This window comes from Lates calcarifer, linkage group LG4, assembly GCF_001640805.2.
Source record: "Lates calcarifer isolate ASB-BC8 linkage group LG4, TLL_Latcal_v3, whole genome shotgun sequence".
NCBI classification, from domain to species: domain Eukaryota; kingdom Metazoa; phylum Chordata; class Actinopteri; family Centropomidae; genus Lates; species Lates calcarifer.
In genome coordinates this window covers 5,878,896-5,894,531 of record NC_066836.1, presented here as the reverse complement: position 1 = coordinate 5,894,531, position 15,636 = coordinate 5,878,896, and the positions used below count along the sequence as shown (strand labels likewise).

Genomic DNA, 15,636 nt, shown 5'->3' with positions numbered 1-15,636 from the left:
CATCACCAATGCTCTGTGCAAATCCAAACATTTGTGATGCTATGAGTTTCCTTCATGACATCAATCTTTAAATGTTTGAAGCCCAGAGAACAGGGGATGAAGAATGTTTTGGAGACATTAGTTCAATTTATTTTATATAGAAACACAGTCTAACTATCATCAGATAAGGAAATATATACATTCCCCTGACAGGAAGGATGAGACAGGGTGCTCGCATCCAGTATTTTACAGCTGTAACAATTTGTTAAAATTATGAATTAATCAGCAGCTTTTGAGAATTAAAAATAGCACTATTTTTCTGACATGTTAAAGACTAAACAATTAATCTTTTAACTGAGAAAATAATTGGTAGATTGATTATAATGAGAAGAATCATTAGTTGCAGCTCTACTGTATTTACCTAGACATTTTTAACATGAATGAACCAATCAATAAGATGGTTTAAACAACATTATAACACATTTTGGACTGAATGTACTTTACTTCAGATATCCAAAGAAGCTCAATGGTGCAAGGTTTTGTGTGTCAACAAAGTCGTACTAATTTAATTCTAGCAGGAGTCAGGACATGTTGCTGTGATTAACATCTTTTTAATATGCCAATTTTCCAAACCATCCTGCCCCTTCTATTTGATCATTTGGATCAATAGATGGCTCGAGCAAAAATAGTCTCATCTTTGCATTCATGTGTGTGTGAGGTGTTGAGACGTGACCAAGGTTCAGTCTAGATGGGATTTTGGAGATCAATAGCAGTAGAGGCCTTTAGTTTAGTGAAATACAATAGGAGGATCATTTGATTTGAAAAAGACAAGGACGTCCAAAAGTACAGGTAACATTTAGGTAAGGCAAGTAGGGCTGCAACTAAAATGTTATTTTGAATTATCACTTAATCTGCCACTTTATTTTTGTGATAAATCATTTGGTCTATAAAATGCCAGAAATTAGTGACAAGTGTCAGCTTCCTACAGTTAAAGGTGATGTCTTCAGTTTTCTCTGTTTTCTCTTTCTCTGTTTGTCTGACCAGTGGTCCAAAATTCAAAGATATTCAGTTCACTAACACAAAGGAAAGTATGAAATCCTCACAAGTGAGAAACTGGAACCAGAGAAAGTTTGTCATTTTCAGAAAAATTGCTTTAAAAAATGTTACAATCATCAAAAAATAGTTGCAGATTACTTTGTTGTCAATAAACTGAGCTATAAAGAATGATAATCATCATATCGAAGTGAGTCCAGGTTTAATTCACTAAACAACTGGTTCATTAAATGCCTCTCATTTCATAGTGCCATATTGGCAAACTACAATAACCACAATGCATTGTGGCTTACACATAAAGTATGGTGATTCCAAAATAGCCAGCTGCTCTTTGATTCATACTGATCAAAGGGAGGCTTTGGCCACTCAGTATGTTCTGGAGGTAAAAAAAAAACATTTTAAATAACAGAACATATTAAATAAAAACCAAGTTTACAGCATCTAAACCAAACTCCAGCCCTTTCACGCTCCTGTACCTAACCCACCATCAGCTCTCTCTGTCCCAGGCCTCATTCTCACTTGCAGAAATAAAACCCAGCTGTATCGCTCAGCTGTTTCATAGCCTCATTTCTTCAGCTACATTCCCAGACTCCAGCTCCAGCACCATGTCCATCCAGGGCAGCGCTCCTCTGGCCCAGTCTCTGCTGCTGCTACAGTGCACACAACACCACCACCACAGACAGAACTTCATCCCAGAACCAGAAACAGCATCTAACACTGGATAACAACCAACCATACACTGTAAGTATATGAATTGTGCCATATTTGCTGCGGGACTGCAACAAACACTCCCCACAGGAAAAAGCGAGAGGCCTGGGAGTTCAGATTTTGCGTGTGAAAAAGTGTTTGATTTTGCCGTTGACACATCCAAGGCACTGCAATGGAACCGGCCCACTGCAGCTGAAAATAGCTCATAATCAATCAACTGGCAGACACATATCTGTGCTCTTAAAACGTATAAATGTGCGATGCAGAGGGCGGATCGATCGGTGACAGGATTCCAAAAGCATCGATACGGACATGCTCTTTGGCATAACAAGCACTCGCCATCAGCCCATACTTATTTCCTGTGCCTTTGTCCAATGGGCCGTCCGGCGTTGGGGCCTGCTGGAAAAAAAAAATCTGCCAGTGGAGCAAGGTCTGTGAAGGACAACACAGATGAAATAGCAGAGGTATGTAATCTGCCATCAGAAAATATAAATACGAGCTATATCAAAGTCAAATTTCTTCCCCGTTTGATCTGATGGTGACTTCATGACAATATATCTGTTGTCTTAGACTGTTAGCATGTTCGGTTGCTGCCTGCCAATCTGTTCCTCCCACAAACGGTCGACTTCCTCTTTAATTTACTCTCAGTGTGACTGAAAGCGCTCTTATCACATTTGTGATCCAAGACGTAGCCTGCTACACAAACACAAGTCTGTGGAAGTTCAATACATAAAATAAGAGAGAGCAGGTGTGGACAAACAAAAATAAAAGATGACTTCCTGTGCCGATTAGAAGAAGATGGAACAAGATGAGATTCTAAAAGGGACTAGACCAAAACATAATATTAACACTAAAAATACCCAGAAACGTGCCTGGATCCAAACATATGAACTTTGCCCCCTTCCTTTCTACACAGTTGGCTGCTGAGGCTGTCTGCCAGTGTTTCACTACTTCCAGGACAGTGACCGAGAACAGTTAGCGTAGTTAAGTGGTCATAACAACAATAGGTGTGTGTGTGTGTCTGTGTCTATGGGGTCATTTACACACAGACAGGTCTGCTGCCATGTAGGACAGAGTATCTATGAATGCCCTGCCATCTACAGAGTTCATGCAGAGGTTAAAACCGAGAGAGGAAGTAAGCGAGAGGCCGTGTAGTCTGACAAATACCAGACATCAATCAAACACATGACGCTGACAATAGAGGCATATTGTCATGTTTCTATGGAGCAGTGAGATTTCAAAATAAACTGCGAATGTGAAACCTGATCTTTCCTGATCTAAAAATGCTATTCATCATTATATATTTCAACATTTAGCACTAAGTTATATATTCACTTTAATATTGACAGCTATTGTACAACTGAGCTGCCATGATTCGAGTAGGAAAAACAAAACGTCTGGGCTGATATCGCTGATGTACATTTGCACACTAAACCACAACACAGCTGTGACTTATTTTCATTATTTATCTTCTTTACACTCCACTAAACTAAAATGATGATTTATTGTCCAAACATACAACGGCTCACCGGCTGTTAACCAATCAGGAGCAGCGACGTAACCAGCCAGACGGGCGGTGATAGGAGGATAGTATGACGGGCAGGAGAAAAATGAATAATATAAAAAGAGGAGGAAGAAAATGGAGAAGACGACTGGAGCTTAAAAGAAATATTGAGCGTTAGTCATTTGGCTGTAGTTTTGATTGCCTGGTTCAGCATAGAAGCAGAGGGAAAGGTACAAGTTCAAAACCAATAACAGCAGGAAAGTCCCACATAAACCAACACCACTCAATTTAAATACTGTAGGCTTTTCACCATCTTCATTTCACTCTGTTAATGTTTACTCGTGTCACAGGACAGCTGTATCCTCAGTGCTCAGTGGTTCCACTTATAACAAAGTAGAATATAGTTTCTGATTTCATAAAAATAAGATTTTAAATGTTTATGATATCTCAAGTATCATTATGATACTGGAATATTGACTGAAATAAACACAAGATTTTTTTTACATATTGTGCAGTTGTACTGCATACACACACACACACACACACACACACACACACAGACAGAGCAGCAAAGACAAACACAGGCCCTGGACTGTAACAGCTCCACCTTACAGATTCATGTGACTCTCCAACCATCACCTGACTATCTCTCTCCTTTCTATGGAGGCTGCTCTCAGGCAGGGCAACCAGTGAAGACTTGACCTCAAGTCAAATTTATGTTCAAGGAACGGAAGATATTCAGGAAAAAAGTACAGAGACTGTTTGTCTACGTGCTATACCATCTTAAAAAAGCGCTGTCAACTCTACACCCATGTAACGTGGGCTCACAGTTCGCTGACAACAAGACAATATGCCCAGTCACTGATAAAGTGTGCCTTTGACCGAACCCTGAGAGATAAAGGGAGCCAACCTTTGGGATGGGAGGGGACAATTTCAAGCGGGCTGTACTCTTGAGTCTGTACCATGTGTGCATGTCCTCATATTTACATGTGAATCCAGAGGTGAGTCAGAGAGGAAGCAGAAGGAGAGCACTGTAATCAGTGAATCACTTTGCATATCCAAACTTCCTTTTACAGGCAACAGAGGGGCCCCTCCACTCTGTACAACCAGCACCCTATGGTGGCCCGAGGTACTGTGGGAGCCTTCCACACAGTCTGGGGCACCGTGCTAAGAGGCATCAGTTTCTGCACCTTGTCAAACAGCAGTTATCAGAATTTCATAACCACAGTATCTAAAGTACTGTTGTATTAAGAAAAAACCTTATACAGGTGGTAGCTGAAATCAAACCATGACCCACATAGCTTTTGTCCAGCCAGACACACTGAAATTTAGTCTATTAGCTCCACAGGTAGATTATTTCTACACCCAACACTGAAATGATTAATATGAACTTTTAACTACAGCATCATTACACCTTTAGAGGCAAAAACTACATCAATACAACTCCAGTGAATTCAGTGGTCGGGCATTTTAATACAAGTCAGAGCAGACTTTGCATATTGCCATGGTGAAATGTCAGGCACACACAGACGTGAGAGGATATATGTATAATTTTCCAAAGGACGGATACAACTGTTGCTTGCCTTGCCACACCCAGAGTAAACATATCTCAGCCATATTCATGTATGACATGACACCAGCACACACCGCAGAGCTTTCACCTCAAACACGACACAAAGAGGACGTGACGGAGCAGCGGTGTGACAGCAGTTTATTGGCTGTAAAAATAAACCAGCTCGCTTATCCTCGTCCTCTGTATCTTATAGCTGAGTACATACAGTAAAGCGTGTACTTAAGAGCAATATTTTGTAAACCAAAATCAAAATCATCACCACAAAATGTGTTTTAAAAGTTTGAAACTCACTATTGTGCGCAGTCGATGAGCTGGTACTCATTGGACCTCTCGAAGCATGCCTTCACTCCTTCATCATCCCACAGCTTCTTTGCATGGTCAAAGAACTCCTGAGGAAAAAAAAGAAGAAAAACATCACTAAGAAACAAACAAAAGACAATAATATATCCTGAAAAACAAAAAGAGAATGGAGGACAGTGTCCTGTGGAAAGGTCCGGTAGCCATGAAATCATATTTCACACTGTTAAAGCAGACACTGCAAAATGAACTGAGACAAACACACAGCACATACTGAGGGAAAACCCACCTAAATTTTCCTAGTGAGTAGATGTCAGTCTGTCTTTTAAAGATATATTTTATATATAAATAGTATTTAAAAAGTAACCCAAAAACTATGAACTTTGCTCATTCTAAAATGCAAGCAAATCCCTAAATCATGCCCACTTCATTGCCAGTATCAGTGAAAATACAGGTAGAAATAGGTGAGTCTGTAATGCGTGATAACTTAGCACTAAATAGTCTTTTACTATCACTAAAGTCTCCAAAATGTGTCTTTTGAAAACATGACATGTTGAAACTTGTGCTGCTACAATATGTGGATGCCTAAACAAACCAAAAAACCGAATGGAAACTTATCAGAGCCCATTTTGTGTAAAACATTTATCAAGAGAAAGTGATCATGCACACTGTTTCTCACTATACCACGGTTACAGTTACATGCAGTTACATACACACTTCCACAGCCACAACTATCGTCTACTGTTGAATACAGGGTCCCAAGATTTGTTTTGCCAAAGCTCCACCACCAGCAGGAGCAGAAAAACTAGTATTATTTCCAGACAAACAGGTACAGGGGGCACAAGGACTGAGTGCAGCTTCCTGGAGTTTGTCAGGTGTGGTAGGACGTGGACCTACTGTACACCGACACCCAGTGCTGACAGACCCCATCTGACAACACTGTTGGCCAGAAAAACCAGAAACTGTTGTTTTTACATTTCTGTTTGTGTATGTGTGTGTGTTGAACAAACAAGATATAACGTGCTGACTCGTGAGCTTTAAAAGTTGTCAGTAGGCATTTTTTTTTTCCCACTGTGGACACAGATAGGCTCCCTGTTACCAGGCCTTATGCTAAGCTAAGTGAAGCTAACAATGTCCCATCTCCAGTTTCATACTTAATACGCTGATATCCCTGTTGAATTATTCCTTTAAACACTACAGAAGTCATATTACTTAGTTACTTAGTTCCATATGGTCGCCTTGAATTTTGATGTTCTTCATACTGGCAGCCATTTTTTAAATTAGAACACCTTCTCATAGATAAGCACTGAAGAGATGACAGGGTCATAGTAAACGAATACGTCATGTTCCTCTCGTTTGTTGTTGTACCTAATGATTATTTTCATTATCAATTAATCTGCATCAAAAATCTGCCAAACTGAAGCAGAAATAGTGATTTTATGCTTCCAAAAAAGTACAAGAAAAAGCTATTTAATGCTGTGTACAGTAATGTGAGTGCTTGTTACTTTACACTAGAGTAACTATGATTAGTTGATTAATCAATTTGCTGTTCAAAAGCAAATATTATAACTGATCGTTTCAGTCATTTTTCATGCAAATCTGCCATAAATTTGATTGTTCCACATTCTCAAATGTGAAACTTTTGAGCTTTTGTTGGTTTTACATTACAGTAAATTTAATATTTTTGAGTTTCGAACTGTTGGTCAGACAAAACAAGACATTTAATGACATCGCCTTGCGGTTGAGAGACATTGTGATAGATGTTTTTCACTGTTTTGTGATGTTTTATACACCAAACGATTCCTCTATTAATCGAGAAAAGAATAAGCAGATTAATTGATGATGAAAATTATCGTTAATAGCTGCAGCCCTGCTTCACACATTCACTTCCTTGATACAGGTTTATCCAACAGTTCCTGAATTCAAACTCATGACTTTCTGGTCACAAGCTCTCTTCTCTAAACTCTAAGCTAAAGCAACAAAGGTGGCACACGCGGACGCTGTACCTTAAATTCAAATAACACTACAGAATAAAAACAGAACAAAAGTTAATTACATCTCCTAAAATATACAAATATAGCCAGCACTCCTGCTGTGCAAAATACATCCCTAGGCATGATGCTGTAAATGACTATACATAGTCTCAGTGCTTCAGCTGACTTCCTACTCCTGGACAATGGGGAGCATTATGAGGGAAACTCATCTTATCAATGACTTTGAGACATTTCCCAGGATTCTCTGTATGCCCTAAACAGAGATGATTGGGCTAATATCCCTCGTCGCCTCCTGTGCACATGTCTTTTTCAGATGGGCTCCTCCTCTAGCCTGGAACCACTACATGACTCTCTGCACTCAGCACTGGCTCTGCGCTCCGACTGGGGAGAGGGTGAAAGTAGCCCCGAACCAGAGAGAGAGGGAGAGGGAAAGAGAGAGGGAGAGAGAGGGAGGGAGACAGAGAGAGGGAGAAGGAGCCTGATAAATGATCACATGCTCTGGGAGAGCTCCTCTCGGCAGATCCGGTGATTAAGTTCAACATGGAGGAAATCCACTGATCCAGCCCACAGAGAAGAGAGTCTCACACAGAGAGAGAGAGAGAGAGAGGGACATTAATATTTGTTTACTTTTTTGTCACAGATGAATATAGACTCACTCTTCAGGGATTAGTCAGGAAAAACCTAAACACTATGATGCTTTATCTCTTAAGTGTGGTCGTTCATTATTTTTAATTTAACAACCATGGTTCGGCTTCCTGTAGTGTTGCATTTTACCTGCTGCACCAAACTCTTGACTAACAAAAGAAAATGGGGCCATATTTGCTCTCTTGCCTGCTATTTGCTTCCATTTTTGTTACACCAACCTCAACTAATATCAATAAGATTCAACAGTGCTGATTACATTCTTCTGCTTTTAGTTTTTACACCAGCAGACACAGAGGAGCTTGAAAAAACCCAAAAGAAGGGCCCAGACGAAAGCTCAGCAAGCATTAGGAGTTGATGGAGGGAGAGGACGAGGGGTAGAGGGTGGAAGGGGCAGAAAAGAGAGGAAAAAAAAAAGCAGAGTATGGTCCTCAGGGCTCTTTTCCACAGAGGCGTGTGACACTGGGCCTTTGAATAAATGCAGTGTGTGCTGCAGTGCCCTACAGAGGAACTGATAACACAGAAAGAGACCAGGAGGGAATTTGCTTTAACACAAGCTTTTTTAACTCTTTCCTCTGCTCTTCCCAGTTCACTCCGCTCCCATCGACAGCCATGAAGATGCTGATGATTCTCCGGCAGCTCTGCTAGGGACCAGCCTCAGTTTCTACGTTAATCAAGTTGGGTGTGCGTGATGTAGAATTTCACTTGAATCATATAGGTCAGGCAGACACGAAGAACAAAATGGCCTAAATCTGATTTGACTTAGCAAAACAAACAACAAAAAAAAAGTTGTGGAGCAAATGGTGTGCATCTTCATTCACACAGGGATACTGGAAGTCTTCAAGGGAAAGTTTTGAAGGGACCTTTGGCCTTGGAGCAAAATATACAGCAACAGCCAATAACCTCAAATCCCTCTATACATACATAGCTGGCCAGACGACCAGCTAGCTCCTCTGTAAACCATCATCATCTCATTTATTGGATTTGAATAGAATATCTGTGTTAGATAACAGTCACCCAGCACAGAGAGACCTGACTTTCATGGGTTACCTCAGTTAAAGAGTACAGACAAATTTAGCTTAAAAAAAAGAGAGAAAGAGAGAGAGAGAGAGAGAGAGAGAGAGAGAGAGAGCAAAAGCAAAAGGAGAGAGGGAGCAACTGTTCGAGACTGTTCATCTTTCATAACATGGTTCCAAAAACGGAGCAGCCCTCCGTGCCACCCTTTGCCCCACATCACAGATCCTCAACTAATCAATTGCAGGAACAAACAAACTTCTAGGACTCAAGCTCTTCATCATGAGGAAATCACTAAGAGGCTAACAACACGGGTAGCGCTACAGAGGTGTTACCCTTCACGGCTGTGGTGGAGAACAGAAGAAGCACAAACCAGGTCATGTTCTCTAACAGAAAGTCATAATTAAGGGGGTCGGCCTGTAAACTGATAACGTTAGACAACATTAAATAAAGTTATACACCCGCTGGTAAATCGCTGATGTGCACAGATTTAGCCACAGGTTTAAGATTTAAACAATTCATCAGTACAGTAATTCTGCACCAAAACACAAAAGTAGATCAGCTCAACAAAAGGGTGGGGCTCACCTTCTGCAGCAGTGAAACAATACATCTTGAAGCACAGAACAAACTTTTGTGGACCTAATCCATGTCTTTTTGTTGGGAGTGTATACAGATCTCAGATGCTACTCATTATTTACAGTGAGCTGCTTGTTTTAGCATTAAATGGAGAACATTATATGCTTTGACTTGTCTGATAGAGGGAAAAGCTACACAGAGCAAAAAAACAGGGGCCGGGGCTCATTTGAATTTGCTCCACTTCACTTGACAGACACTGTCGGGTGGCTAGCTTAGCCACCGCAGTGGCATTTGTTTCCATTTGCATAGACGACCGTTTGTATCTGTGCTTTTTTTCCATGGGCCCTCTGTTATCCCAGGCTACTGTAGGAAAAAGTTTTTGAAAGAAGGACGCCTTGATGATAAAGACTAAAGGCCATCAAAGCTAAGCATGCCGATTTACATATGGGACAAGGGGAAACTGTTGTCTTACAGAAGGTTACCGCTTGTGAAAATGCATGCAAATCTCATTTTTAAAATTTGAAAGAAAAATCCACCCTAAATTTGACCTGTAAAAGATCACATCCTGTTCTTTTTGACTTGACTTACCAAAAACTGATCACATGACTTGCCAAAAAGATATTTTATACCATTTAGACAGCAGAATGTCAAGAGTAAATGTTGTAATTTTACATCAACGTATAAAGAACCATATTAAAACCATACAGAGAGAAATCCGTCGCCAAAGAGAAGCTACACCAACTTGTCCACCAATAACGTGCAGCCATGTCTCTGCTACATCACACACACAACATGAATCACATCACACAGAACGTGAATCACAGCAGTTTTGATAAATTGATAAATCGACCAACACACACTTCTGAAATGTGAATATTTGCTGTTTTTTTAATGTTTAATATCAGTATAAGTTGTCAATTTTTGGACCGGTGGTTGGCCAAAACAAGACATCTCAAGATGTACAGGAAGCTGTATGGACATTTTTCATCATTTACTTACATTTTTATTGTCTAAAAGATTTACCAAGTCAATAACTGGCAGATTGGTTAATAATAAAAATAACTGCAATGGTTGCAGCCCTGGAGAAAAATTCATACTGGTACATGCTGAGCTATTAGCATCACTCTCTCCACCTACACATATACAGCAAATCATTCAGGGAAATGTGCAAAGTCAAAGATTACTGTCTACCTCTTCTCGCCCATTGCAATACCTTATCACAAAACAACTGCTAAATTTCATTGCAACATCGTGTTTCCCAAGAGCTGACTTTCCCCTTAAGATTAGAAATTAATGAACTTTGATTCACTGTGATATCATCTGTCCAAAAGTTTCCAGGTAAAATGTGCCTCTACTTCAAAACGGCGCCAACAGGTGAAAGCCACAGGTTGCTGATTGGCCGTGTTCCTGCGCTGCTGTATTGGGTATCATGCCTGGTGGCGCTAAGTGACAATGTAGTGGTGACACTGATGGCACAAGTGAAGCCTGAGACCGATGACAAGCACAGACACTCCAAACAGAGCCATGTTGTTCCCGTTGGCCTGGCCGGGCCTGGGAACTCAACGCCGGCTCTCCCCATGGCCCCGGCCCTCACACGACGCAGCATCACAGCAGCACAGACCACTACTGCTGCTGCCCTGTTAACACTCTCACTGTGGGCCCTGTAAGGAAATTAACACCCAAATCCTTTTAATGGATGTTCCTAAGATGTGCCACTAAATAATAAGTTGGTGAGAGGGATCCTGAGAAACATCAAGATTTAAAGTAACGATGCAAAAACAATCCTACTGTAAGGAATAGTAATATTTGGATGGCGTGTAGTAGACCTGAGGACAGCAAGGAGCTAAAAACCCAGTCAACAGCATTAGCCAAGCTTTTAGGCCTTGTTGGAAAAGTCAAACACCATATGACAGCAAAAGCTCAAAACCACATATTGTATTGATGCCAAACAAGCAGCAACTTGTTATAGATTAATAATTTCATCTATAAAACATCACAAAATAGTGAAAAATGCCCATCACTAAGGTCCTGGGTAACTATAAAACAAAGAAAAGTAGCACAAAGCTGAAACTAGCAAATCTTTGCCATTTTTGATTGATTAATTACTTAGAATTAATCAAATAATCAAAAACCGACTGATCATTTCAGCTCCAAAAACAAGCAACAACATGATGAGAATAGGGATCAACCCCAGCACAAGCAACAGCAAAAGTGGTGATCAATGCATCAAAAAGAAGATTAATTTGATAGCAAATTAAAACTTTGATTTGCTTCTCATAAAAGTTCACTTTAAATGAGCTCTGTATTAATTCTGTCGTTACTGTGTGGTGGTCCTACACAACTGGTGTCAAACAAGGAACACTTTCAAAATTATGTAAAACATTATCTACATTTCCAACACATGACCTCGCGCTATTGAATGGCTGATCACACACTGACAAGATTCCCATGTGCTCCGACTCGCAATCAAATCCACATACAGTGTACATCTACTTAGGCTCTGAGGGGAGGGGAGGGGGGATCAAACCATTAACAAGCACTTGACACTGTTGATTTCGTACGGGTTATTAGTCATGTTCATTCTTAACTTCCAAGAGGGAAAAAAAACCTTTGGCTTTGGTTTGTTAAAAAGGGGTAAAATTTAAGAATAAAGACAACATTAGGGCAAAATTACATCTTAGACCCCTGAGCTAAATCACTACGACCAACACTGGTCACCATAAAAACAGCAAATGCTCTCATCGCATACCATCCAACACCCACACAAACACACATTAAAAAAGACCAAAAAAATAAACAAAACACATCCATAGAAACTTAATGAGCATCTTACCTGTGAATAGTCAAAGTCAGAAAGAGGTGCTATGCTTTTGATGTATTCGATTCTGAATTGGTCCTCTGGGTTGGCTAGCGGGACAGGGGGTATTAAAGTGCTCATCGCAGACACTATAGTCTACAAAGCAGAAGTTGTGGGAGAAAACAAACACACAGAAAAAAACAACAAGCATTAAGCAGGATGAATACCAGGACAAAAAAGGAAAAAAATCTGATCGTAAGCCTGTATAATCATCAGTGAAATGGGATTGCAGTGGGATTCGGTGTAACAACAGAGACACTGAGCACATTTGGGGAGGTAATACAGATAAAACTCACCACTATGGCATCCTTCACGTTTTTCCGAATATCTTGTATTTTCTGTTTCTTTTCTCTGCAGGCAGATAGTGTGAGGCAGCAGTTACGACAAACATGAACCACAACAGGCGACAAAAGGTTTATCATCAAGGTGGTTATGAGTAAGGCAGGGGTTACTGCCAGGTTAGGCTGTATTTTCAATACATTCATGCATACAGTACAGGTGTTGAGAGGCTGGGAGTGTGTGCCAGTGGAGGATGGGTGACAAGGAAATGCAAAAATGCTAAAATAAGGAAATATGATGTGCTGTACTTAAGATATTTCTCATTTTCTAATCTTAAAAATGCAAGATCATGCCTCCTGTTCTCTACAAATACAACATCCTCTTCAAAAAAATACTCTGCATTTGTACATAAAGAGTATTTTTATACAGTTACAGGACTCCTGACATGTACTAGGCCTGTTTAAAACAGACCACTGGTTAAGATCAATGCCATGCAAGGCCTTGCAGCAAAACAAATCATCAATAGGCCTGTGTCGATCACAACCTTTCACCCTCTCACATGAAACAGGAAACAGTGAATTATTTGGCATCTGTGTGACACCAAGATCCTCACATATGTATGATAACTGTACATGTACACGAAAAAGGAGGAGAGGAGGAGAAAAAAGAGAGAGGTGGGGGGGAGATATTAGCTGCTTTGCATGGGATACTGGGCCCAACAGGCGCTGCAGTGCCTGGGGAAAATCCAATTCACAGGCTATATATTCTGGCCTCGACAGTGTTATTCATTAGGACGAGGTGGAGGGTGGTGGTGGTGGAAGGTGAAGGGGTGGAGGATGGGGGGGAAGCCATGACAAAATAAAGCATTATTATAACATTTCTGAGCCCGTTAACGTTGCTGTTTTTAATAAGTGTAACTGAATAGCCACTCACTCAGCGTTGAAGCCGTTGACGTGTAGGATCCTCATCTGCTTCACAATGGTGCTTTTTCCGGACTCTCCCGCACCTTCGAAAATAGACCAAAAAAATAAATAAAAATACATAAAAATATCACCAAATGACCACAAATGGGGACATCCTGATTAGCGTAAAGCCCCCCCACCCCCTTTACCACCACCACCACCACCCCCACCCCCTCCTTCTTCACCCACCTACCACCACCACCACCCCCCCACCTCACCCAAAAAATAAAAAATATAAAAAATAAATGTTTTGGAAATGAAGCCAGTTAATTGTAGGCTCCGGTGGAGCTTCGCTTCCATCAACATCCACCCCCATGACATATTATTGCAAGCGCTGTCAAATGGGGCTACGTGTTCGGTAAACGAAAGGGATTACGGTTAGCTTACATTTCACATAGCCGATCACACATAAACCAGCCTTACCCAGTAATAAGAGCCTGTGTGTGGCTTTATAAGCTTGTCTTTCCTTTTGCAACTGTTTTTCTATCTTTTTATTAGCCTCTCGTTGTGCCTTTTCGTCGATGCGTTGATCTTCAGTCTTGCTGTTGCCCAAACAACCCATCTTCCGTCGCCCTAACCCTTCCTTGTGGAATCGTTTTGTTTAAAAAAAAAATAGACACAAATAAAATAACACCAGGGCTGATAGTGTAGGGTCTTTTCTCTCGAGATGACACAGGAACGAGTCTACTGTAAAATAAAAAAAATAAAAAAATAAAAATAAAAAAAGAGGAGAAAAATCTCTGCGAGGCTTCTCCGTCGGAGGGAGGAATACGTTCCCCGTTACAATTCCGCTTCAGCCGCAGCCAACCGTCATCCAAACCGCCTGTTAGTTTACAAACCGACGAAGAATGACGACTCGGTTAAACAGAGAAATACTCCCCCCCTCGAAAAAAAAATACATATAAATAAGAAGAGAGAGGGAGAGAGAGGGTTTTCAATTTCTGGGAATCCAGTCAACTGTTCCTATCGCGTCTCTCCAACCCCTCTCTTCTCTCTCCGTATTTTTTTCTATCTGAATTTCTATCAGTATTTCTGTCTCTTTAACTCAGCACTGCCTCTCTCTGTGGCACCAGGAAGTAGCCGTGGACCGTGGTGGTGGTGGTGGTGGTGGTGGAGGAGGAGGAGGAGGAGGTGGTGTTGGAAAACAAACCTCCGTTAAACTGTAACATTAACAACCCGGACTGATATAGCATTTTATAACTTGTGTGGCAAAACAGAGAGAAGCTAATCAAGCTAATGGGTAAAAAAAAATGGTGGAAACCCGGTAGCTGCTCTTCTGGTTTACAAAGGGGGTGGGTCTCTTCTTCTTCTCCTTCTTCTTCTTCTTGGCCTCCAGTCAGAGAGGTGGCCCTGACCCAAACTGGCAACCCATTTGCAGTGTATATATGTGCACCTATATCTGTAGTTTTTTTTACACTTAAATAAAATACGTCTTTTTCTAGAGTAAAAATAACAATACCACAGTGTAAAAAAAATACTGCATTACACATAACAGTACTACATTAAAATCTGTGGTCTATAGGATCGTTTCACTATCAAAGAAGCTTAAAAAAAGACACACAACACGTGAAAGTCCCAATTTTTCCTGCAGTGGTGGGGGAAATACTCACTTAAGTAAAAGTAGCAATATCACAGTGTAAAAATACTCAGTTACAAGCACTGTATTCAAATTTTTACTGCAGTAAAAGTAAGGTTGATCAGCAAAATATATTTAAGTATCAAAGGTGAAAGTATGCACCAGTGTGACACCTGTCACTTACATTATATTATGTGTATTATTAGATTATTGGTGCATAAATGTGTTGTTGTAACTGGCAGAGGTGGAGATTATCATAACTACTTTATATACTATTGTGTTGTTTAATATCACAGTGCTTTATGTTTTATAAACTGATCATACTGTGTGTTTTGAAAATACAATATATAGCAGTGAAATAAATATAGAGGAGAACAAGTACAATATTTCCCTCCTGAAAATGGAGTAAAGAAGACGAATAAAGTAGCATAAGTACATATACCTCAAAATTACACGAACATGCAGTGCTTGAGTAAATGTATTTAGTTACTTTCCACCAGTGATGTACGTAAACAAATGGCAATTGTGACATGTTAATTTTGCATACATGTTTATACTGCACAAAGAGGGACATCATTATGGAGATTAGTGGCTCCAGTCGGTCACAACATTATACTGACAT

The 15,636-nt window shown here is 40.4% G+C and overlaps 1 protein-coding gene across 2 annotated transcripts in view; it reads right to left on the bottom strand.

Moving 5' to 3' along the window:
- LOC108884251 (guanine nucleotide-binding protein G(olf) subunit alpha) overlaps positions 1–15,636 on the bottom strand; it is a 45,064-nt gene that overhangs the window by 20,227 nt on the left and 9,201 nt on the right. Inside the window, exons 1-5 of one of the 2 annotated variants that reach the window (XM_018678050.2) lie at positions 13,862–14,737; positions 13,410–13,482; positions 12,494–12,548; positions 12,174–12,293; positions 5,109–5,206 (exon numbers count right to left, since the gene is read on the bottom strand). In XM_018678050.2, the coding sequence (XP_018533566.1) occupies positions 5,109–5,206; positions 12,174–12,293; positions 12,494–12,548; positions 13,410–13,482; positions 13,862–14,000 (485 nt within the window). In that variant the 5' untranslated portion in view covers positions 14,001–14,737. Of the gene's footprint in view, positions 1–5,108; positions 5,207–12,173; positions 12,294–12,493; positions 12,549–13,409; positions 13,483–13,861; positions 14,738–15,636 lie in introns of those variants that run through there. The other variant, XM_018678049.2, reaches the window with a different exon arrangement.